At 36.8% G+C, this 27263-nt stretch overlaps 1 protein-coding gene across 2 annotated transcripts in view; it reads left to right on the forward strand.

Annotated features, from left to right (window-relative positions):
* LOC112051118 (integrin alpha-PS2) overlaps window positions 1-17026 on the forward strand; it is a 121173-nt gene extending 104147 nt beyond the window's left edge. For both annotated transcript variants that reach the window (XM_024089621.2, XM_024089637.2), the window contains 17 exons: window positions 350-556; window positions 638-737; window positions 1353-1587; window positions 2807-2973; window positions 4234-4379; window positions 5569-5762; window positions 8113-8368; window positions 9133-9290; window positions 9797-9972; window positions 10083-10217; window positions 10697-10762; window positions 10840-11611; window positions 11755-12191; window positions 12481-12572; window positions 12672-12818; window positions 13187-13417; window positions 13842-17026. In XM_024089621.2, the coding sequence (XP_023945389.2) occupies window positions 350-556; window positions 638-737; window positions 1353-1587; window positions 2807-2973; window positions 4234-4379; window positions 5569-5762; window positions 8113-8368; window positions 9133-9290; window positions 9797-9972; window positions 10083-10217; window positions 10697-10762; window positions 10840-11611; window positions 11755-12191; window positions 12481-12572; window positions 12672-12818; window positions 13187-13417; window positions 13842-13919 (3597 nt within the window). In that variant the 3' untranslated portion in view covers window positions 13920-17026. The remainder of the gene's footprint in view (window positions 1-349; window positions 557-637; window positions 738-1352; window positions 1588-2806; window positions 2974-4233; window positions 4380-5568; window positions 5763-8112; window positions 8369-9132; window positions 9291-9796; window positions 9973-10082; window positions 10218-10696; window positions 10763-10839; window positions 11612-11754; window positions 12192-12480; window positions 12573-12671; window positions 12819-13186; window positions 13418-13841) is intronic.
* The last annotated feature ends 10237 nt before the right edge of the window (window positions 17027-27263 follow it).

Here is a 27263-nt window from a genome sequence, read left to right on the forward strand (position 1 = left end):
GTTTTTAACCAGCTGTTTTAGTTACTGTTGCTTAATTAAATAATTATACAACTTAACAGCCACAACGTCCTACAAATTGCGTGATACACTGTCTAGTTCCGACGCTTAGAAATTTTTATTACCTGGTAACCCAGTTAGCTGCCAGAATCAAGAATTTTCGTAAATAAAAGTTGAGCATCTCATCAAGTTGAAGTTACTCACGGAAAATTAGCTTGATAGTAATCACTTGTAAATTTGTTACACGGATCCCGGGCTAATACATTTCTAATTGTTATTTTGTTTTTCAATATTTAGGTATTGTGAAAAATGTAAATTTTTTTTATATTATGTTAATATTGTCATTCTTCAGGTGGTCGTTTATACTTGGGAGTTAGAAAATATAAAGAACATCAGTGGTTCGCAAATCGGTGCATATTTCGGCTACAGTCTTACAAGTGGTGATATTGACGGCGATGGTGCCGAAGACATTATTGTTGGTGCTCCCATGTTTACGAAACCCAAAAGCGATGGGTATGAACATGGAAGGATTTACGTAATTTACCAAGGGAAGAACAGGGTTAGTATATTACTTAAGTTCATACAAAACGTCCATAGTTCTAACATTTTTTACTGAATAAAAAAATAACTTCAATTTCAGTTATTCTCGAAGAACCATGCAAGGACTGGCGAAGTATCACGGGGCAGATTCGGCCTTGCAGTCACCTCTCTTGGAGACATTAACTATGATGGCTTTGGTGGTATGTGCTCCTCTTATTGCTTTGATTAATATGGCGAGAGATATGAAACAATATAAATACCCAAGTAGGATTTTAGATGCTCTTTTAAGTTACTAAGATTGTCTTTTTAGTCTTCTGTGGTGTGTTATTTTATTGCAAATTTTACACTCTTCAAGTTGTATTACTAATATTTTGTTGTTATTAATTTCCAAGAGTTATTCCGAATTTTTAAGATTTATTTCTATCTTATTTTATATTTTTTATTCTATCTTATTTTTAGACTGAACTGAATCTAAGTTTTAAGAAAGAAAGAAAAGATGATTGAGTATTCATCATTTATTGTATATTAATACGTCACATTATTATCATAGATTTAATACATCACATTATTAAATTATAAGAATTTAATGGATAGATGGCGCAACTGTCAAACAACTGTCTACTCAAACTGTGGACGCAAAGAATATGTGCTGTGCAATGTAGCTTAACCTAAAAAAGGCCTTAACATGGCATTTTGCCACATACTTACTATAAAAAAACAAGAAAGCACTGTTTTTCAGCCAGGACTCAGTTCAGATTTTTACGAGTATGTGCATTATCACAAACTCTATAATTAAATACTCATATTTTCCCCAGACGTCGCAGTCGGTGCACCTTACGGTGGGGAGAATGGCAAGGGCGTGGTGTACATCTACCACGGCAGCGAGCTCGGCATCGGCGAGAAGTACTCGCAAGCAATCACCGCCGAGGAGATCAGCCCCATCCTCACCACGTTCGGCTTCTCTCTCTCTGGTGCCGTCGACTTGGACAATAACAACTACACTGATCTAGCCGTTGGGGCGTATAAATCTGATAGCGTTGTGTTTTTGAAGTAAGTTAAAATTTTGGAAATCTTTTACTAGCTGAAATTCTCTATTTGTCGCCTTTCTCTGTAGATAGGCTTTGCCAACTAGTCGGAACATCTCTAGGTGCCTATGATATAAAGCTTGTTTTTGAAGAACTTTGCGGTTTAACGTTGCTTTAATCGTTTGTGGCGCCTTTAATGTTTAGTATTTGTTTGTAACTTTATATACCTACCAAATGACTTGAGGTCAGTAACCGGTGCGTTGTTGTTTAATTCGTAAACAAAGAAGAAAACACAAGGAAAATGATGTCTAAGTATGTAAGTGCATTGTAAGTCGTTATCAACCCATATACACGGCTCACTGCTGAGCTCGAGTCTCCTCTCAGAATGAGAGGGCTTAGGCCATTAGTCCACCACGCTGGCCCAATGCGGATTGGCAGACTTCACACACGCAGAGAATTAAGAAATTCTCTGGTATGCAGGTTTCCTCACGATGTTTTCCGTCACCGATTGAGACACGTGATATAAATTTTTCTTAAAATGCACACAACTGTAAAGTTGGAGGTGCATGCCCCGGACCGGATTCGAACCCACACCCTCCGAAATCGGAGGCAGAGGTCATATCCACTGGGCTATCACGGCTCACGCATTGTAAGTGCACATATATAATTCACAATTTAGATATTTAGTTAGAAAACAACAAATAACGTACCTATCGCTTAAAGCTTATCTATTGAAGTTATGAATTATTGAACATTAATAGCTCCAATAAGCTCGAATGAGGAAAAAATAGAGCAATTCTTATTACTGTCCATAAACAACGTGATAGCCCAGTGGATATGACCTCAGCCTCCGATTCCGGTGTGGTGTGGGTTCGAATCCGGGCCGGGCATGCACCTCCAACATTTCAGTTGTGTGCATTTTAAGAAATTAAATATCACGTGTCTCAAACGATGAAAAAAAAACATCACGAGGAAACCTGCATACCAGAGAATTTTCTTAATTCTCTGCCTGTGTGAAGTCTGCCAATCCGCATTGGGTCAGCGTGGTTGACTATTGGCCTAACTCCTCTCATTCTGAGAGGAGACTTCGGCTCAGCAATGAGCCGAATATGGGTTGATAATGATGATGATGAAACAACATCAGTGATCGGAATCGCGAAAATATCTTCTATACACTATGAAAACTGTAGTTATTAACTCTTTTAAAGTCCTGTTTTTAACCTGTTTTTCCCTGTTTTTCCCAGATCTCGGCCAGTAGTGAAGGTGATGGCTGCCGTGAAGTTCATGGGCGAGAGCAAGCTGATCTCGCTGGATGACAAGAAGTGCACTCTCTCCAACGGGACTGCGGTCGCGTGCGCGCAGCTCATGTTCTGTCTTACGTACGACGGAGTCAACGTGGACCAGCAGATAAGTGAGTACAACTTCGCTTTGACAGTTACGCAAGCGTATCAATAACAGGTTATTGATACAAGTTGGGAGGAGGGTAGTTTAGCAAAAGTTGTTACTAACCAGCTGTGTTTTACTGTTAATTAATTGATAATTATATAACTTACACAACAGCCACAATGTCCTACAAATTGCGTGGTACATTATCTTGGTCCGACGCTCAGAAATTTTTATTACCTGGTAACTCAGTTAGCTACCAGACCAAGAATTTTCGTAAATAAATAAATTGATAGTCTCATCCAGAAAACTTAAGTTGATAGTAATCAGTTGTACAAAATGTTCTACGGATCCCTGACTGAGACTATAGTTATTTATCCATGTTGGTCCAGTCGTTAGCCTTAAATGTCTCGGATCACGAGGTTCTGGGTTTGAGTTCGAGCTACAAAATATTTGAATCAGTATTTTATTGTGATTTTGTTTTTTTCAAGCGGAGGGATATATTTGCTATTTCGGTGAGTGGTAGCAAAAATTGGCCATGAAAGTAAGCTAAATTGGTTTCACGTTAAATTTTCATTTTTAATTCATTTTTGACTGTCGGTTTAATACTTATTTGTTTACTGTGGACGTAATGTTTGTTGAATCTGTGAAGACTGAAAGGATTTTTTGGCCCACAGATTTATTCATTTTACTTACTCGTATGTAACTTCCGTAACTTATTTAACAAATATATAAATACGGATTTATTTTTCAAATATATTTATCGGACTTTCACTGATTAGGTGTTACTAGATAGGCTAGATATATACTAGTATTTATACTAGATATACTAGAAGACAATATACTAGATATACATATCTAATAGGATAAATAATTTACCGGCTCAATAACGATGGTCAAAATTGAAAAGAGTACCAAATTTAAATTAAATTCATGTACATAAATCACCACCAGTAGTAATTCGATGTTAGATTTCACCATTTCATAATCGTATTTTAGTACGCACGAAATTTTTTCATAGACTGAAAATCAGTAAATCCCAGACGCACTGGAGCAGTGTATAGATTCGAACCTTGTCTATGACGTGAGGCAAGTTCTTTGATGACACTCCATGATATGCGGGCGTCGGGGGGAAATACAGCGCGGGTGGGAAATCGTGCGTCAAGTGAGGTGCATCAGCCGTGGACGTCGTCGTCAGCACGTTCGGGAGTGTCACGAACGAAGTTGCAAGTTGGAGCTATAGCTCCAACCAGTACTAGGACTAAGTACATTATTGAATTTCTTATAGATTTCGAAGTAACCCTGGACCTGGACTCTCGGCAAAAGACCAACAAACGGCTGTTCCTGAAGGAAAGCAGGCACACCATATACACGACGCACATTCTGCTCACGCAGGGACAACAGGAGTGCAAGGAGATAACTGTGTATCTCGATGTATGTAAATCTTAGATGCTATATGAAATAAGTTAAGACGTCATGTCTTCTAGAATTAACAATAGGGATGATGAAGTTTCTTAAATTGTATATATATTAAGAATATGCTGATCGTAAAACTATTTTGTAAAAGTAACAGGGTATCTGCGATCATTATTTTCGGAGCTATAGGGATTTAAAAGGTCAGATTAGCGGCTACCGCGGATCCCTGAATAACAAATTTTCCCGTATAAAATGGTACGAATTAATGATCGTTAGATTTGTGTGGGCGTTCAAACAAAATTACAAATATCTTTGTGCGTTTATTTTTATAGTTCATTTATTAAAAATGTCACGTTTAATGTAAGGAAGCTGAAATTGAATGGATTTTCATCTAATTACGATAAAAGATTTTTAATAGATTTGAAATTTAATATTTTTTTATCATTTAAAAATCCAGACAGAATCTTTGCTTTTTACGTATAAATTAGTTAACATTGACCTTATTTACCCGAATGTCATCCCAATTCATAAAATGTTAGTCATCGTCCCCATTGACACCAAGATTATAAACATCACTTACCTAAAACAAAAATGAAGATGCAGCTAAGATGCGAACGAACTTAGATTACGAAAAGTGTGATCGTTGTTGAGAGAACGTTGAGAGGCAGATATAGGTCAGTGAATATAGAAAGAGAGACAGTTACATTTTGTATGTTACTGTAACAGCAAGAGAGAGAAGTTTTACATCCGTTAGAACGTGACGGCCTCCGAGGCGCAGTGGTATGCGCGGTGGATTTACAAGACGGAGGTCCTGGGTCCGATCCCCAGCTGGGCCGATTAAGATTTTCTTAATTGGTCCAGGTCTGGCAGGTAGGAGGCTTTGGCCGTGGCTAGTTACCACCCTACCGACAAAGACGTACCGCCAAGCGATTTAGCGTTCCGGTACGATGTCGTGTAGAAACCGAAAGGGGTGTGGACTTTCATCCTCTTCCTATCAAGTTAGCCCGCTTCCATCTTAGATTGCATCGTCACTTACCATCGGGTGAGATTGTAAATAAGGGCTAACTTGTAAAGAATAAAAAAAAAAAAACGTTGAGAGGCAGATGCAGGTCAGTGAAGATAGAAAGAGAGACAGTCACATTTCGTATGTCACTGTAAGAGCAAGAGAGAGAAGTTTTACATCAGTTGTGTGGTCGTATTTTTCCAGGAGGAGATCCGAGACAAGCTGACGCCAATCGAAGTGAAGATGACGTACGAGCTGACGCAGCAGGCGGCGGGGAGCTCGGTGCCGCCGGTGCTGGACCGCACGCGCAGCATCGAGCACACCGACTCGCTCAACATACAGAAGAACTGCGGCACGGACAACGTGTGCATACCCGACCTGCAGATGTTTGTCACCACGTAAGTATTCGATGCTCTTCAGTTGTTTCTCAGTTCTAGGTATCTACATATAAATTAAGATATTCATATTCATATTCGCAGCTCTGAAGACGAAGATGCTTCACAGCATTCTTCTTCATGGTAGTAAAATATTATTTAAATGAGCGATGTGACTAGAGTGCGCGTGGCTAAAATCTAAAGTGCCGCCATCTTGTCTATCTTTATCTATCTTTTGGTGGGTAAAAGAGAACACTACATACATATCTTGCGCACGCGCACTCTAGCTGTTCCCGTCACATTGATCCCGTTTCTGAGTCTGTAGTAAAAAATTTTAATAAAAAAAATTCAACCGACTTCCAACTCAAAAATAACCTAAACTAAAAAGCAAGAAATAACTTCTTACCTATATGCTACCTTCTGATCAGTTTGAAGGCGGTGCCAAGCCAGTGATGTTTTAATTCAAGCCGTTTAAATTACAACGTTTCTGTGCTTCCTTCAGAAACGACTTTAATTAAAACATGACACTGGATTGGCACCGCCTTCAAACTGATCAGAAGGTAGCATATAGGTAAGAAGTTATTTCTTGCTTTTTAGTTTAGGTTATTTTTGAGTTGGAAGTCGGTTGAATTTTTTTTATTAAAATTTTTATTTTTTCATTTTTAGTGTTAGCATACCTATTGAGTGTGAACAAAAAATAATTAGCTAAAACGTTATTTTCTTATGATAAGTACCTAAGTCAATTTTATAAATACTGCCTTAACTCACATATAAAATTTCACTCCCCCTTTACCCGCACGTAATATGAATATTCAGAAGAACGTGAAAGGTATCATGACTAATGAGAAGAGGTATTAACTGACCTCCGTCTTCATCATCAGACCCCCTATGCACACAATCCTTATGGGTGGAAAGTTCTCATTAATATAAAATTAATCTAGTCCAAATACAAGGTAGCTACTGTAAACCGTCGAGGAGTTCCCTAAACTCTCCTTTATCTTCATCACCAGACCCCTCTTACAGTCGCAACCTATCCAAGTGGAAAGTTCTCATCAATACAAAATTATCAAGTCAAAACACAAGGTAGCTACTGTGAACCGTCGAGGAGTTTCCTTAACTATCGTTCGTCTCCATCATCAGACCCTTAATACAGTCACAAGCCATCTAGGTGGAAAGTTCTCAGCCATACAAATTAATCAAGTCCAAACACAAGGTATCGACTGTGAACCGCCGAGGAGTTCCCTTATCTCTCGTTCGTCTCCATCATCAGACCCTTAAAACAGTCACAAACCATCTAGGTGGAAAGCTCTCAGCAATACAAATTAATCAAGTCCAAACACAAGGTATCGACTGTGAACCGCCGAGGAGTTCCCTTATCTCTCGTTCGTCTCCATCATCAGACCCTTAAAACAGTCACAAACCATCTAGGTGGAAAGCTCTCAGCAATACAAATTAATCAAGTCCAAACACAAGGTATCGACTGTGAACCGTCGAGGAGTTCCCTTATCTCTCGTTCGTCTCCATCATCAGACCCTTAATACAATCACAAACCATCTAGGTGGAAAGTTCTCATCAATACAAGTTAATCAAGCCCAAAGAAAAGGTAACTGCTGTAAATCGTTGACGAGTTCCATCGTCTGTGTTTCGGCTCCATCATCAGACCAACTCCAGACCTTCATAAAATTGTAGTGGCTTAAAATACCTTATGTAAACACTAACAAATGCACTAGCCGTCTCTACGATTTTCGAAAGTTCCCCTCGATTTCTCCAGGATGCCATCATCAGATCCTGACATGAAAAAAATGGGACCACCCTGGAATCAAACCCTTTAAAACGAAAAAAGAATTTTCAAAATCGGTCCACAAATGACGGAATTATCGCTGGACATACATAAAAAAAAAAAAAAAAAAAAAAACATACATACAGCCGAACGTAGAACCTCCTCCTTTTTGGAAGTCGGTTAAAAAGTAGACTAATTTTAAGTGATATTCCAAACTGGAATCTAGTTGAGTCCATAACTTTCTCGATTTTTAAACAGTACTAGCATGATTATCGGATATAATATAATTATTCATACGTACGTTAAACTTAAACACGAATTTAAACTATAACATAACCTAACGTATTTTGTACCTTGTTCTTACCTTCTGACCCAAAATTTTCGGAGAAAAGATATAAATGTAGTTGAACTGCAAAAAAAACGTTTTGGAAACTTTACTTTAGATCTCATATTGTGGAACAATTTTTGCTTTGCTTTACCGAATATTGTTTATTATTAGTTGACAGTAGAAGCTCATGAAAGTATCTTTACGTGTTAGTGATAAAATCTACATATCATTTTACACAATAGCTAAGTATCCTTGTATTTTTGCAGACCGACAGTAAACTACGTGCTCGGATCGAGCGAGAACGTCCAGATTGACGTAGTCGTCAAGAACGCTGGCGAAGACGCCTTCGAAGCCGCATACTACCTGCAGATACCCGCCGGTGTCACGTACGCCAAGATGGATAGACTGGAAAAGGAATCCGCCGAGTCCTCACCGATATACTGCTCGATCAAAGACAAGGGCGCCGAAGGCAACAGTACATTGAAATGTGATTTGGGAAACCCCATGGCCAGCGGACAGAGTGTAAGTATTTGTACCTATTCTTACATAAAGCCAGGGTTTCAAAATCGATGTCCGAGCCTCAGAAGAGACGCCGTTAGAGAGTTGTTCCGCCCATCTTCTCTGCTTCTGCCTTCGGGCCTCATTAGGAGATCTTCTATCTCTATCTTCTGCGCTCGCCCAAACACCTCGGTGACGCCGCTGTGGTTCAATTAAGGAGTCTACGGCACTTACACAATCAGAAAAAACGTTTGCAAGTACATCAAGTGTTCATAACAATCGATCGTTTTTATTCGAAGTCAAAGCAGACATTTTCTACATGCATTTTCATAACCCATTCAGTCTAAGACTGACACAGAAAACATACATAGTTCGTCTTAAATGCATCTCTATACACTTATTGGGTATAAGACGCGACTAAATTTGCCATTTGTTGTACACAAATTTTGAATCTGCTTCACGCTACTGTTCGCGAACCCTTTTGTCGCGGATCAAAAAGCCGATAATAATTAGGAAACAAAGCGTGAACTAACATCAACAACAGCCACCAAGAATATGTGAATCTGTTCTACACTCATATTTAGCGATGTTTTCAAACAATGGCACACACATCGCATAGGAATGTAGAGCTTGTATAAAGTAGTTCCCCCGTATTACCCTAGTACGTTTTCTATTTTTTACTGTTCGACTTCACTATCTTCACTTCGACTACTGCATCGAATGTTTTTCGAAAAAGAAAACATCAAATCGCGTGATCGTCAATGATATCTCATACTGATTAATTACAGGTAAACTTCCGAGTGATACTGGAGGTGGATGCGCACGTCACGAAGCTAAACTTAGACATGGAAGTGAACTCGACCAACCCGGAGCAGGGCACGCAGTACGACAACACCAGGCACATGGCTATCGGCGTCGTGGTCAAGGCTGTGCTGTCTATCATTGGGTGAGTTCTGCCCCCACGTTCTCTGAAACTACATGGTTCGCATAGCAACATCGTTGTTAGTGACTTTTTATTTTTGGCAACCCACTAAAATCTAAATTCCAATAAAACATGTTATAAGCGAATCGACAAGTATAAATTAAAGGAACCACATCCCTGTAACAAGATTGAGATAAACTAAAATTCAGAATGTCCCGAAGGGTAATCATTCGTATTCAATACAAGACCCTACGAGTACATTGAGTGGCAGTGATTTTTCGTATCGCATACCTAATAAATCAGTAGTAGTCAAGTAACTTCAGAGATATAATAACGTTAATTGACATAATTTAGTAGCAAAAATGAAAAATCACAGCCACTTGACGACAATACATAATTACACTGCACAAGATGTTTTTTACATCCTACTACATTAAAATTACCAGCAAGTCGTATTTCTTTATTTAAGATAATGATAAATGATGCGGAAAACGACATTAGATATATTTAATTATTATTTTTCATTCCAGTACATCAGATCCGCCAGAACTGCATTACAACGCATCTCTCTACGATGCACAGAACTTGAAAGACGATACAAAGCTGGGTCCGCAGGTGATCCACAAGTATAATATCAAGAACGAGGGACCCTTCACAGTGGAGGAGGCAGAGATTTACGTGATGTGGCCTTATCAGACCCTGACTGGTGAGGTTTAATACCATATGCATTCCTAGTATAGTAGAAGAGTCGAGTGCCTGACCTCTCACGACCTCTAAGACTCTGATCTGATCTAGCCATGTAAATAAAATTTCCAGGTGAGAATCTGGTGTACATGCTGGTGCAGCCGCAGTGGTTAGGCAACATGGAGTGCGACGTGGCGCGGCAGGTCAACCCGGACAACCTGTTTGTGCAGAACCCCTACGCTTTACTGCTCACTAAGGAAAAAGAAGGTATAGCATGCACCAAACTTCGAATCAACTCTGACAGCAACAAGCCCAATTCTTTAAAAATAACCAACAAAGTTGTATGCAACAGCTATTAAGTATTTACTCGATTGAGATATGTTTTTGTTTACTCTCCTCGCCTCGAGTTCAGAGCGGACTAAATTTTTGGCGAGACCATAACTGTAAACGTCAAATTTATAAAAAAAATATATTATATAAATTTATACGAGTATGTTATCACTATCAGCAAATTTTCTTGCTCTTCCGCTTTGTATAAAAATAGGGACAAGTAAAATAAAAGAAGTTTCGAGAGAAGTTCACCATTTTTATTTATTAAATGAAACATGTTATAAAACTGTAATTTTATTGATTAGCAATCAGTTTACCAATTACAGAAAAGTCAGAAACAACAGAAACGAATAAATAAAATTATATAATATAATTTTGTAGTTTATTTTTTTACTGAATTTTTGGTAACTTTACAGCAATGAAGAGCAACGAGCTGTACACGGGATCACAAATCGGTAGCAGCGGAGAATATTACGGACAACGTAAGTACTTACTCGTTTATCGTTGCGACAAACTTCTGTTGTAGGATATATTTATCAAACAATCATTTATTTTACAGAGTTTTGGGAAGAAAAGTATTCTAGCAACGGCCAGTTTAATTCTCAACAGAGAGGCGGTGGCCAAGTAAGCGGCAGCCAAGGTTCTAGGAGCACTTACGGTGGCGGTGGGCAGTTTAGTGGAAGTCAAGGAAGTGGCGGTATTGTGACTGGGCAGACAAATACAATTTACTCTTCAGGCGGCCAATATGGATCAAACGCTGGTCAAGTTTCTGGCAGCCAATACGGCACCGGCCAAATTTCTGGAGGTCAATATGGCAGTGGCCAATCAGGCGGTCAAGGTGGCACATATTCATACAACCGCACTTGGTCAAGCGAATCTGGTGGTGGTCTGACAGAAGCTGAACGGGAAGCTATTAGGCGAAATCTTCAAACTATGGCAAAACCCAACTATCAAGGATCTGGTAGGGATTTGAATCAAGGAGGTTATAATCAGGGGCGTGTTACTTACACTCAAGGACGTCAAAATAGCTACGGACAAGGTAGCCAAGTTCAGGGTAGCTATGGCCAAGGACAATCGCAAGGTAGTTATAATGCACAGGCTGGTTACAACCAAGGCGGTTATTATCAAGGAAATGCTCAAAGCGGTCAAGGTTACGTGCAAGGCCAAGGAATTGCCGGTGCTGGTGAAGTTGGTAAAGACGGTCGGATTGTCCGAGTTAAGAATAGAACGATTGTGTACGATGAGAATCATAATATCATATCACAAACTGAAACAAGTACCGAGTATGGATCGTTGGGTCATGAGGGTGAAGCGGGCAGTTCTTTTAATACGTAAGTATTTCTCTCTCGAGATGCGCGAATACAGATTTTTTTTAAGAATTCTCAAGAATACGCTTGAATTTTTAAATTCAAGCGTATTCTTCAAATTATGTGGTTTAAATATTTAAAAAACGTCCAACCAATATTGTTTTCAGGTACAACCAAGGTAGCATTAACCAGAATTATGGATCAAGTATGAATCAAGGACAAGGCTTCGTCCACGGGTCCTGGGGAACAACAGAGACCGTAAACCCAGATATCATGAATACCGGCTCCAGTACTTTCAGAGGCGGCCCAAGCATCACTGTAGTGGGTGATGAGGAAGAAGACAAGTTAGAAGGTTTTGGTGCTTACGCTGCACAAAACTCTAATAATGAGTTTAAATACGGGATTGCTGATGTAACTAATGCCAGAGGAGGAGCTGGTTCAGTTCACGGTGGGGCTTACCAGGGTGCCAGTTCTCAAAGGGGAGGTTCCCAAAGTTTCCAGAGCGGAGGTTCCCAAGGGGTCCGACAAGGAGGAAGTTATAGCAGCTCATCTGGCGGTTCTTATGGTTCTAGCAGTGGAGGATATTCTTACTCTTCCAGTTCAGGTAAATGTTTATATAAACACGCATAATATACAACTTTATCTCAATTGGATCATATTAACTTAATTACTTACAAGTATAAATGTAAAAGCACCATTGCGATTTTTATTACTTCTGCCTAAATTATATACTTAGCAAATGTAGAAATCATCATTAATAATAATTAGTTATTAGTTCCATCTTCACAAAATATATTTCTAAATAACAGAGGTATATTTAATTTGTTCTGAATAAATTCTAATTTAGAAAAACTGTTTTCTTCTGTAGTTGTAACATTAATGTTTTCCACCAGGTGGTCACAACTCCTTTTCTCAATCTGGCGGAAGCTTTAGCTCATCGTCAGAACAGCGGCGAGAGAGCACCAGACGACGTCGACAAGATGAGGTAACAACTCGTTTCTATCAACAGTAATTCTTGCGTTTTTAGTATTCTTAATATTTTAGGATAGGAATTCATTTGAAAGTAATGTATAAAATATTTTAGGTGGATCCCCAATTAAAAGATATGTTAGAAAAATGCCAAGAGAAGTACAAATGTGAAGTGCTGAGGTGCAGGACCAGACAGTTGCTGAAGGGGCAGGAAGTTTGGTTGGCGCTGCGGTCGAGGATTAACGCTTCAGTTCTTAATGAGGTAAGTCAAGGGCATATCTACTATGATAATTTATTTGCGGATTAATCATGGTGATGATGTTAATTATTATGTGTTCATCATATGTGGTCAGTATTAAAAAAATCTGTGATTGAAACATATTTGTAGCAATGTAACCCATACTCTACCCTCTGTCTCTCTGTGACAATGGTGTAAAGACTGTGTTCAAAGTTGCTCTCGAGTTTTAATTGTTTTAATTGTGATTTATACAACTACAATCTAATCTATAACAAAGCGCCAATGTACAATTTTATCTTTCTTCTTTAAATATAGCCGAATCCTTCAAACAGTACACTTTTATAGTTAACTATATATTTAAGGTGTTATAATTAGGCTATGTATTTTTTCAGATATCCCAAGAGAAAGCAGTAAAACTGTCTTCGTTAGCGGCGGCGCGCGTGACTAGGCTGCCGCTGATAGGGCGGCCGACGGACCGGTCGTGGAAGGTCGTGGAAGCGCACACCACGGTGACTCCACAGCTGGAAGCGCTGGAGAGCGGCACCATTCCGCTGTGGGTCATCATCCTGGCGGCTGTCGTGGGTGCCTTACTGCTGCTTTTGCTCATCTTCGCGCTCTACAAAGTAAGTTTTATCTTTCTTCACTCTTAACTAAGTTGTAACTTATGTTTTATTTTTATCTCCTTTTCTTTTTATTTAGTTACCTACAAAAAAAAATAATAACGATCGTTAACATATAAAATTAAGGAGTATCTCCAAGGAGTAATCATTTCTAATCTAAGTCTTCGATCATTTTGCTAACCCACAGTAGGTACCCAACTATGCCTAACTATATTTGGAATGAAAATAAAGTGTAAGTAATGTAAGCAATGGTAGTGCATCTCCAGAATTTTCTTTTCATCATCTCAAATAGCCATTACTTTTGCCATTTTTATAATTGGAGTACCACTTCTACCTTCAAAATGATGAATTTGAAGGCGACCTGCTTTTTCTCTATGTTCTATCGATATAACTTAGCTATTCTTATAATATTTTCTTTTTATTTCAGTGCGGATTCTTCAAGCGGAACCGTCCGTCCGATCACGCCGAGAGACAGCCCCTGAACGGCCGGGACGAACATCTTTGATATCCGACCACTGATCTAGGCCTCTCTAGCGATGCGGCCGCCACCTCTGACGTTGACAGCACCTCTGACGTCGATGCCACGTCGGACGTCGACGCCACCTCCGACGTCAACGCCACCTCCGACGTCAACGCTAGCGATTCTAGTTCTACTGACGCAGCGAGTGATGTGACTAGTCAGGACTCTACTAGTATGGACCGGTATTAACACTATAAACAAGTATATTATGACGTTGCCGTCAATAGATTTAACTTTTGACGCTAACGCCATCTTATGATAAGCTTGAAGCAGGTGTCAACTCAACTATTTGATCTCGTGTTACAAGTGGTGACTATTTTAGACATTTTTGTCGTTTTGAACATTAAACTGGACTTGAATATTGAATGTTAACAAGTGTGCTCTTTAATACAATAATGCGGAGTTCGTAATCATTTTTTGACAGTTGTGTCGATGAAATGTACACTTAGAACAAAAATATACAGCACAAACCTAAAAATTAGAACCTCAACAGCTCAACGGTAAGAGCGGTCGGACTCATCACCGAGGGGTGGTGGTTCGATCCCCGCCCCGTTGGTCTACTGTCGTACCCACTCCTTATACAGTCTGTGCCGACTAGTTGGATGGGAATGGGAATATTGGTCATATATAAAAGATATGGCAAATATTCTTTTTTAAAAAAAACCTGCTGGTTTAAAATGTTGCTTAAACAATTTGTTCCATATTGCAGTAGTGTACCAATATCAATTAGTAGACTAGATGAGCTATTTTATGATCACGTGTCAATTTATGTGTGGCGAACATTGGCGGCCATTTTTTATTCCATTTGAATAGTGAAGGTTGACTAAAGTCTAATTACCTAATGCTATAACAGAATTTAGGTTTAGTCAATCTTTTCTTGTGGATGAACTGTCATTTATATTTATATTATAAGGATGAATTTATAAAAATAAAATCCTAATTCTGTTGTTCGCAAAAGTTTTATGCTAACATTAATAATATTATTTCCAACAGTAGCATTCTACAAAGATTTAAAAGATACTTGAGAAAATTTTGTATATAACAGAATTAGGAAAATATTGTCAATTGTATATACGAGTTTATCGGAAAAAAGTGCCTCATGAGATTTCTGGGAATTGGTATTATATTAAATATTTGTAAGAAAAAGATTTCTTAAACATTTTTTATCAAAAAATGTTTTAAGGTTTCAAGATACAAAATATACCTACAAAAATGTATATATATGTATAGTATATATAAATAAATATATATAACGTATTCCTAGTCACGATATATAGATACAAACCACTTTGGTATTACGCCATATTAGGTTATTATTATAAAAAGCGAAAAGTAAAAAAAAAATAGAACACGAAGTGTGTGACAAAATGGTTGAGTGTTGTTGTGAAATGTGATCTACAGTAATAATAATTAGATTTATTTTCAAAAGATAGCTTATTAATGAGGTTGGATAGTAAATATCTGAGTATCTTTGTACTATTAATAAATAATTGAATACTAATCTGAATGTACACTAGAAATAATAATTTTAGAAGGCATTATGTTAGGCTTGCAGTTAGTATACATAGCAATAATAATTATAAAATAAAAACCACTGTATATAAAATTGCATTAAAATATATTTTAACATAAATTATATAATATTTGTTAAAATGATAAATCCTTTTAACAAATATTATGTTTTAAATAGTTAATGTGTGAGCAAGATACCAATTAAAATGAAACGTAGACATAATATATGTAATAATATGTCTAAATTATTACATACTTGTTGTGCCTTAAATGCATATCGTTTAAATGATCGTAAGTATATAATTAATAATATGAATTAAAATAAAATACGTGAATATTTTTCGAGAAACACATCACATTATACCTATATATATTGAATTCTAGATCTATGGGTAGTACTACTAGTTACTAGCTAAACGCACACTAAGAATAAGGTATATCAGTAATATTTTGAAAAGTGTGTGTGTGTGTGTTCCCTTTAATACCACCACATTATGGCGCAATACACATAAATGTGTGTATAATTGAAGAAATAATTCTAATAATATAAATGAAATATCAAAACATAACTATTTTGTGAAACAATTTGCAATAAGTGAGACAAAAATAGAATATTTTGTTTCTTACTTATCAAGGAAATTAACAAAATTAAATAATCCTGTTTTTTTAAATATCTTTAAGTGGTGAAATAGTCATATCATAAATAAATGGTCAATTAGTAAGTTAGTTTTTGCTTTTTACTTCATTTTATATTAATAAATGCCTTCGAATGTGTGCCTTCTGAAAACTGCCAGTTACTAATTAATTATATTAATGTAAATAAATACTTATTTTTAGATTATTGTTTTGAATTCAGTATCATGTCTTCACAGAACTTTTGGACCTTAAAATGCTATGATTGTGATTAGTATTGTTACTTTTAGTGCGTACTTAATAATTTTAAGGAAAGTGTTAAATGGGGAGTCAAATTATGGTAGCTTAATATATATTTATATATATTTTTTTATAAAACAACGACAACAAATAGAGTTATAAAAATTACCTAATGTTAAAAATATTCGTAAATATAATTATTATAAATTGATAAATACATTGTATTCTAATAAGTAAATCAAAGTCTTTTCGTGGGTAGTTCTAAAATTTAGAAAAAAAAAACACATTTTTGGTTTTTTTTGTTCGGAAGCAGGATTTTTTTGTTTGGAAGTATTCTGAGGATACTCTGTTCTTTATAGTATTGTGGCACGAAGCATTCTTAATTGAATAAATATTACGATCTCGTAAACAAATTCAACTTATAACGTCATAAGTTCTGTGGAAAAATGATGTATTAGTTAAAAAAAATAGCGCTAACTACGCCATTGTTAATTTTTATTACTTATTAATTAAATAATGATAATTATTTATTTCTCATAATATCGTATTAATAAGAATTCCGCTTCTACTTATAAGTTAATGATTGTGAACTAAAGTTATGGGTGACCATAGTAATTATTTTTTATGTATGATACATTTTTGGTTGTTTGTCTGGGTAATTTGCATTTACCAAAAAATAAAACTTTAATAAAATTTTTGTTTTTTAATGTGTTCTTTTTTATTATTACACTATCCTCCAATCGCCTAAACTCATAAAGCTCGCACTTATCCCAGGCTAACGCGTCGAACGAATGGAATGAAACGAATTTTAGAATTCTGTATATGAAATCTCATGAATCTGCGTTTACCCATAGACTTCTAAACGCATCGGTTTAGAAGTCTTCTAAAGCCGCCAACATCCAACGGCTCGCAGCAAAGATTTAAGAGTCGGTACAAGTACCTACCTAATAATTCTATGGCTCCCAGCTTGATTTCCTCGGTTCGCCTAGTAGGGGGTCAACCAACACTGCGCCTTTTTTTATTTACTAAATAGTTACTTTCATTTACCTATTTCATTCCCATTCAATATCAGTTTATTTTAACGGCTCACTACGACGGTCTCTTTATTGGAGAGGGGATATGAAGCTGCGACCCTCCACGCTTAGACGCGGGTTTGCGGACCTAGGGTCAAATCTATGCTATGCCGGTAACTAACTAGTCACAGCTGGTGACTATCACCAGAACAGCTGGCCTATTTACTAATTTGGTCTTTATTAACCGCGTCTTCGTTCGCGTGGAATTCAGAAATTATCTATTCTTATATTATAAAGCTGAAGAGTTTGTTTGTTTGAACGCGCTAATGTCAGGAACTACTGGTCCGATTTGAAAAAATCTTTCAGTGTTAGAAAGCCCATTTATCGAGGAAGGCTATAGATTATATATTATCCCCCTATTCCTACGGGAACGGTAACCACGCGGGTGAAACCGCGCGACGTCAGCTAGTAAAATATAAAATATTAAATTAACCTAAGCTGGGAGTCGAACCCCGGACCTTTCCTTGAAATCAATGCATTACCAAGTAATCTATACTAATCCCTATAGTTGCTGTTATTTGGACAGCAAATCAAAATTTTATGGTGACATGAGAACACTTTTCACGAGAGTACCTTCACGCGATGTCGCGAGGCGCGCGTGACAAAAACACCCCGTTTTATGCCAGTCACACACGATCAAGTAAACTGTCAAGTCTGTAGTGCGCTTAGGGACGTCTGCATCTACCGGGTTTTACAGTGGCATAAGCAAAGACCTTATAGTTATAAGTATAAGGTCTTTGGGCATAAGTTACTATACGTGGTAATAGATATTATTCATTCATAGACGAGCACTAAAAGCGTAATGCAATGGAAGCACAGGCGAATTTGTGTGATGTCCCGAAACTTTCCAAGCATGCACGCTCTGAGGGTGGCCATCAAGGTGGATAAGTCCCACACATAACCCGTTTTCGACCCGATAAGTCGGGAATCTCAGAAAGAGACTCTGTTACAAAAAAAAATTATGTGTGCAGTGGCAAATACATCGAAATATACCCGTAACCATATTTTTATATTCACACATAGAAGAATAGAATTATTGTCATTAATTCCCTGGAGTATGGGTCGTGCGCTGGTGTGGGATGCCACTTGTGCAGACACTTTAGCTGCTTCTTACATCCAGTCGACCGGCAGACATGGCGGGGCGGCGGCAGACATACGGGAACGTCAAAAGTTTTTAAAATACAGTTGTCTCGGCGCCCAATATGAATTCGTCCCGTTTGGCGTCGAGACACTAGGTCCGTGGGGCAGGAGCGCTCAGAATCTCCACAAGGAGATCAGTAAACGCCTCAGAGAGGCAACAGGCGACCCTCGGGCGGGCAGCTTTCTCGCGCAAAGAATTTCTATCGCAATTCAGCGCGGGAATGCTGCCTGCGTGATGGGCACCCTACCAAGGGCGGCAAATTTCGATAATTATTTCTAGGTATTAGTTTTAATTTTAATTTATTTTAATTTTGTAGTTATATTTCCTTATATTTTATTTTTATAATAAGTTTAGCTAATTTAAGTATTATCTTCATTAATAAATACTTTCCAGAATAGAATAGAATAGAAAATACTTTATTTGTTAACACAACACATTGAAGACTTAAAACTAATACACGTCATGATACCTATAACTATTATTTATAGAACTAGCGGACGCCCGCGACTTCGTCCGCGTGAAAGTCGTTGTAAACTTTCAACTACCCCTATCCTACCACTACCCTACCCTTACCCTACCCTACCCCTGCCCTACCCCTGCCCTACCCCTACCCTACCCCTACCCTACACTACCCCTACCCTACCCCAACCCTACCCTACCCCTACCCTACTCATTAAGGCTGCACTTCTTTATTTATTCCCCCCCCGCGAGTCGCGTCGAGCGCGGCAACCTTTACACAAAAATAATCCATATAGCATGAATTAGTATGGTGATGGTTAAGCGTATATAACTTTGGTGTTTCTTTACCGATTTTTATGATTCTTTTTTTATTGAATAGGTAATAATGTTAACTTTTTTAGTTAGGGATGAGTGATGAGTATTATAAACATAAGAGTAGACAAATATAATTAGAAAGCTCCGAACTGCTAAGCTATCGGGAGTTACACGTGTTATTGTGAGTCAACCATAAAAGATAGACATATATATGCTGTTGTGTTTTTATAGATAATTTTTAGGAGAACATTTCCGTCATACATGATTTCTACGTAGCTTTAACCATTAAGGCTGTACATGCGACGGAAGCTTAAAAAATTGAGTAACTTCTCCCGTTTTCTCAACATTTCTTTTCACTGCTCTGCTCCTATTGATTGTAGCGTAATAAAAAGTATACTATAACCTGCCCAGGAGTATGTAGAATAATTGTACCAAGTTTCGTTAAAATCCGTCGAGTAGTTTTTGTTTCTATAAAGAACATACAGACAGACAGACAGACAGACAGACAGACAGACAGACAGACAGACAAAAAATTTACTGATTGCATTTTTGGCATCAGTATCGATCACTAATCACCCCCTGATAGTTATTTTGGAAATATATTTCATGTACAGAATTGACCTCTCTACAGATTTATTATAAGTATAGATTCAATGTGTTGTGCCAATAAAATGGATCCGACTCAGATAGAATGTTGCGGCTACATCAGTATCTAGAACGCTGATATTCTGCCAGATCCTAGATCCATCTAGACCAGATCCACATACTCTAACTTGTAAAGAATAAAAAAAAAAAGCGCGCTGCAGACTTGACGGTATACTTGATCGTGTGTGGCTAGCATTATAAACATAACGCGAGTCGTGACGTAAACGGCGCTACCCGCCACACGGAACGACATAAATCATAGTTCGGAAACTTATTGCCTCTATTATCCTTTGTTTCGGGATATTTTGCTCGAAGAATGGTATTGTACCAGTGGCGTGCATAGGGTTTCCGATTAGCATGCATGATGAGTACGGTTTTTACAAGATCGTAAAATCTGTATTTTATTATCCCGACTGCAAGAAGGGTTATGTTTTTCGCGCGTATCTTGTATGTATGTTTGTATGTATGTATATATGTATGTAATATTCTTTATTACCTCATATCTTCCAAACCACTGAACGGATTTACGTAATAAGGATATCGTTAAATTTATCTCAATAACCCAAGTGTTCTTAGATAGGTGAAACTAAAAAAAATAACAAGACGACTGTGAGACGCTATAGACTCGAGATGAAAAAAAATTTTTTTTTTTCAAACTAATGAAACTCCACAATTTCACACGTAAAGTATCCATTCTCGAAAGAATACAGGGATAAAATATAGCCAATGACACTCACAGATAACGTGGCTTTCTAGTATTAAAAGAATTTTCAAAATTCTGTTCAGTAGATATAAAAATGACCCCTACAACACAACAAACTTCACCTCTTTATAACACTTTATAATATTAGTACAGAACAGCTTTGCTTTAAAGTTAAGCTTCTGACGCGTCCCTAACTACTTAAATATCCATCATAACTATAAGTTTGCAAAGTAAATCTAAAGTTAAAGATTAAGTTTGCTAAACTGTCCAAGTTTTATTGCGGCTAGGACGTTGTGCTCACAGAAAGCAGGATTAACGAAAGGAAAGTAAGATGTCGTCGGAAAAAATCATTTTCTACGACGATTTATCATGCATGCATGCATAATAAAAGTTTTAAATTGGTAGGCTTTGTGTGTCTTGACACAAGCCATACAAAAGCACAACAAACCCAAAAGTTGACGTGCCAGATACCGAGATTTTTGTTTCACTGGGGTTAATAAAGCACCACAATGGTGTAAGGTGCCGTAATAGCCCAGTGGATATGACCTCTGCCTCCGTTTCCGAAGGGTGTGGGTTCGAATCCGGTCCGGGGCATGCACCTCCGCCTTTTCAGTCGTGTGCATTTTAAGAAATTAAATATCATTTTTTTTTTGCAAATTTGGCACAAAAATGTTTGTCTTACCTACAGAAATAAAATCATCCATAAACCCATAAGTACCATAAGTACGAGTATATTTAGGAAAACGGTAAAAAAATGTGAAAGTTAACGAAAAATTTTATAAATTTTCGTTAAGTTTCATATATATTTTATTTAATTCTCCGACTTTACCTTTCTTTTATAATGAAGAAGAATATATCTTATTGATAATATAAACAAAAAATATACTTAAGACATAATTTTCTAGCCTCAACCACAGAAAACATCCCCCAACTTAATGTAAGCGTATCATGATGGGTATATTATCTAACTACTTAATATAGCCAACAGGTTTTAATGGCAAAGTTAAATTACGAAGAAAGTTACTATATACCCATATAATAGGAGCATATATGACACAGAATACATATGTACAAGTGTAGCTATGAGTCAACTCTAATTTCGTCATCCCACCTCAATAATGTATGTCCTCCGCGACAACTGGAGTGGAGAGCAAACAGAGAAACGGGACAATTATCTGACGTCGCACTTTGTAGACTCTCTAGTCTAGAGACGTCTTAAAAGATTTAATGAGCTAGGATTCGTGCTCTCTTTTTAGGGTTCCTTACAATACCAAAACATTATAAAACAACCCTTTAATTTAAACAATTTAAGTGCTTATTAATAATGTCTTATCACTTTCTGCAGATAGATTTAACAACTTGGGGTTACTTTTAATCAATTACTATGATCAACTTTTTTTCTACCAAAAAGTTGTCACCATGGAAGTTTCGGTTACGGCAATAAAATCTATACTGGCTCGGATAATAGCTGTCGGATATTTAATCCCTGTATTACGGATTTCTTTAGTTAAATATGTATGCCCTTATTAAACTAATTTTGACTTTAATTATAAACATAATATTATAATTATAACATAACAAGTTTCATAAATGTTTCTAAACTAAGCCTACTTGATATAAACGAATTTTGACTTTGACATTCTATAATAACTATCACGGATGACGAACTTAGAGTGCGCGCACGATAAAAGTTTGTGCGTGGCCAAAGTCGGAACTAATCAAAAGTGCCGCCATCTTCTCATCTATCTCTATCTATCTCTTAGTGGGTAAAAAATCTCAATATTCTCAGATAGCCTGATCTAGAACTCTAATCTAGTACCATAAGAATTTTTACTAGTACGGAAAGTGTACGGAACTCAGAAAGTGCGGACTCCAACACGCGCTTGGCTCTCTTGCGATGAAACGCTTTGAAGAGAATTGTGCATTAATTTACATTGCAAGAGGTACTTTATCATGCAAATAATACAAATATTGTAGAGAACTTGATTAAAGAAAGAATAAACAAACAACAAGAACTAGAAAAATTGTTTTTAACAAGAAAAAAATTCTGATTGTTTGACTTGACTTATATTGACATATACTATAAATTGTTACTATATTATTAAAATTGGCGACTATTCTACTTACCTATTAAAAATTTTAATAAAAAAATTCAACAAACATCAAAAACATAAAACGTACCGACTAAACTAAAAAACAAGATATAACATCATATTATGTTCTACCTACCTGATCAGATTGAAGGCGGCGCCATAAAAGAATGAAATGTATTTGATTGTTTGTTAAATTGTTAGCTAGGTACGGTCTATCTGAAGATAACAACACTTGTCGCCCAGATTGATTACATTCACGGATATCTAGACACCCCTGCGAACGATTTATAAATCAATACGTTGTGCTTTATCTAACGTAAATGTATCTCTGAAACCTTTTGTTTATAACAATATAAACAAAAGAAATATTACACACTTGCATCGTTTCAAAATTAACTTTGATTCTCTACAAATAGAGTCTTTATTAAAAACTAGACGTGGCCTAAAAATAAGCAAGCAAATCATTTAGCAATAGTAACACGATATCATGGAGTAATATTAAGAGGACGTTTGGGATTCCTCGGGTGTTTTGGTCCCATACGAGTGCTGCGTGTCCATTGTCAAAGATGAATTTTGAAACGTTAGATAAAGCTTTAGGGTGCCAAAAGTGGGATAACTACCTATTCAAAAATATTTTTATACTATTAGTAACTTCATACGTTTGACGGTTTGAAATTCAGGACGACCTTTTGTACATCAAAATTATTTGTAAGTTATAGAACCTTACTTGAAATGTATGTTTTTACTGTACAGGTAAGAATAACCAATAAGAATAGCCAAATTTGTTTTCTCATAAGATTTACTTGAATATTTTTAATATCTTAATATTTATTAGTAAGAGAAATAAATGCAACAAATCATAGTTTTTAAGCCCATCAGCCTTGTACTGCTAGTGTTGTGGATGGAAAATTGGATGAACGAGGCAGTTGATAAACTCACCTACCATGAGCGCTGGTCTATGGTTAAGACTTCTCCGTTGAATTAGATGAAACTATAGCTTACCCCTGCGACTTATAGTTAAATAATCATTGTACGCTCTATCTAATTATGAAAACTTTACTAAAATCCGTTGCGTGATTTAAAACAACATCTAAGCATACAGACGGCGGGAAGCGTTATTTTTATTATGTTAAGATGAGCGAACAGTTTCTCATTTCATAAATAAAACTTAAAGCAATGGATACGTGCTCAAGCTCATCAAATATTCAGGTCTGGCGCGGACGCGAGTGCCGCTAGTTATTGTGTCAATATTGTTTACGGTGTGCCTTCCGTGTGTGACCCACGTGGGCTGCGTAATCCACTACCACTCATCATTATCAGCATGGTTGAGTGGCTCCCTCCTTGTAGGATTGGGGCTTGGACCTACGCTGTTCTGATGTGATTTGGAGGACTTACGGCTTAGAGAAAAAAAAATACTCTAAGATAATCCTTTTTATATTGTTATAATGTTTGAGTCTATTATGATCACTGTTAGAAGTTAATGATAATGACTAGCTATATATATATGATATTTACTTACGAACGACATATACGAAATTGAGATTAATATATGTAAAACTGTCTGGTGGATATCGCACAGCAGGTAAATGACATTTTGTTAATTGTTTTGATGTATATTTTAATAGTTTGATAATATGGACCAAAATGGTAAATAGGCCGTCGGACCTGCTGGCCTGTGTTCTCAGGGCTGAGATTTTTGCTGAAAATTTCATAAAATAAAGAAAATTTATTTCCCAGGATTTGAACCCATGTTCCTACCTTTTGATCTAAAATTTCGTAAAACCACTGGACCAATGACACAATTAGACTTTGTAACAACAAACATTTTTTTTTCATTAAACTAAAAAAGTTTGTAGGTTGTAGAGATTTTTCCTCTCCAACCGCTGTGAGGCAACCGATCGAATTAATAAGCAATGTGTTACCCAAATCAAGCCGGAATCGAATCTAGACTCTTAATATCTCAATGTAACCCCACCCGGTCACTTACTATCCGGCAAACTACTCATGTGAATTAATATCCTTTTATTATAGACGGATCAACGGAGCACGTATCGGTTGATATTAATCCGTGTACGTGGAAGCAGAGCGCACAGAATTTATTATTATGGAACTTCTAATATCTTCGAGGGGATATGGTCAGCAGGCCACTTTTTTGCTCTAGACTTCGTGTTTTTGTATTTTTCCTCAGCATTGTTTGATTTCGTCGATTCACACTTGTGGAGGTCGAAATTTCCAGGACGGGGTTTGTAGTATCTTAGGACCTCAATGTCCATTAGTAAAAATATTTTTACTGGAATCTAACCTCTTTACACAAAGGTGAGGACCTCTGCTAGCGACGTTATTACTAGTATCAATCCTTATAGATAGGTAACTTTCTGACACCCATATTAGATTATTGCTTAAAATAAATTGGTCTATTTCAGGTCCAATCTTGTAGCCCGTATCATTAAAATTTTAAAAATACAGGGTATTTGTTAAAATAAAAAGAAGTGAATAAATGTAACTAAATAAAAAGAAATAAATAAAATTAAAACCCAAGTTTTTGAGTTATATCAAGATGGTGCCCATAAAGCAACTATGACATAACATTTGACAGCAAACGTCAAAACGACTATTGCGTTGAAAACGTCATGAATCCGCCATTGTAATTCATGTTGCATTTATTGAGAGAGAATGAATATTATTTCGAAAGAATTAAAGTAAATTCGTAGATTTGTATAATAGAAAATAGTAATATATTTTCTTTAATTTCCGCCAGGGTACAATGACTGAATGAATGATACTGGGCTCCATACAATTTTGGACCATTTCCTTTGGGTATCCATTTGATCCATTTTTGCACAGTTTGTGTAAGGTCGCCATTAACGGATACGTCATTGAGGATCATTTTAGATTTAATCATTACAAATTAAAATACCCTTAAAATCGTGAAACTTTGATGAATTAATAAAGGTAATGGAAATACGATGTAAATGAAGAGACTCCACATCGACAGGACGTTGTTAATAAACCCCCGGAAGTTCCAAACTAGGTTCATAAGCCACTCTGTTAACCGGAAGATGTATTGCACAGTTAGTTACTTCGTTGACTTTGCTGGCTGTGTTTGAGTTTGAGTGGACTACGGTTATACCAACTCAAATACACGGAATATTGAACTTGTGAAATTAGAAACACTTTATTGTTATGTTACAGTTTAATAAATGTAAAATTAGGTAATTCATATTTTTAAGATAAACTAACCGCCTTTGAAATATACTTAAGTCAAAAATCCCTGAAAAATCATTATGTCCTTACACCGCTCGATTAGGGTCAGTTTTATCCATTACCATTCACTACTGTCATATTAGACATTTACTCATTTTACACATCAATTAAAATCCATTGAGAAATCCTACAAGTTACCTACCATACCTACTTACCCACGGAGCAAAGTGGCCCACGTGATCCTCCAGGGATCCACGGAAGTCTAGGAGGTTCTACGTCGAAACAAAAAAAGGGGCTTACAAAACGAAAATCCACGAAAATTTATCTGGCTTTATTACAGAATAGGGGATTTCTAAATAAAAATTAGGAATAAATTGGTACTTTGTGTACCAATTGGTAACAATTGGTACTTTGTGTGTGGTGCAATACAATATCCGATAGTTCGTCTCTATGACCTGTAGTAGAGTTAGAATTTATTGTATTAGCCGCACCACGTCAATCCAAATTAAAGCGTCCTAATACCCTTAATTCCGATTTTGAGACAGCGAATAAACAAGCCGGCGAAATAAATGGAATAGTCCACCGAGGGTTATTCCATTTCCGTTCCGAGGCCGGGCTCGATTAGACAGACAGACGTTTGAGAAAGACTCGCACAACTAAGATTTACGTGTAACTTGGTGTACCGTCGGCGAATAAAGTCTACTTCTTTTATTTAGTGTTAATTCTAAATTTTAGTCGATTTCAGTTCATTTAAATAATTTTTGCACGGAATGGATTGGAACTGGAATCAAAATTCTCAACACTTTTTTCTACACTGCATGTGTGGTTGTATAATATCTAATGGATAAAGATCTGGTAGAAATTTTTGGACTATCCTAGACTCTCATAGACTACCCTACCACAGAACTGAAGACTTGAGTGGGGCAGTGGGCTTTTTTCATAGAAGCAATCTGTACATTTAAAAAAATCTTTCAAGAGTAAACAAATAAACAATCTAGTAGGATATTGAATAAACCTTTTTGCAAAATAGTTTTGCAAGCATCTGCCAAAAAAACTTGTTTTACCTATACGTGTATTTGAATACTATCCTAGTTTCAGATTATGTTTTTATCCTCGGAAATGTTATTTTATTGCATATACATTACCGCACGATGTAGACCGTTCTTAGATTAGATTTATTAATATACTAGTTTTCAATTTTTTTGCTAACTCTACTCTGAGAAAGCTAATTTAATCGTTCGGAACGGGCGCCGACGTCAGTTTATCTGATGGCATAATCGAAAACAACTGGAGAGCAACAGACCGCGGCTT

The sequence above is a fragment of the Bicyclus anynana genome, chromosome 5 (assembly GCF_947172395.1).
Source record: "Bicyclus anynana chromosome 5, ilBicAnyn1.1, whole genome shotgun sequence".
In the NCBI taxonomy this organism is placed as follows: Eukaryota; Metazoa; Arthropoda; class Insecta; order Lepidoptera; family Nymphalidae; genus Bicyclus; species Bicyclus anynana.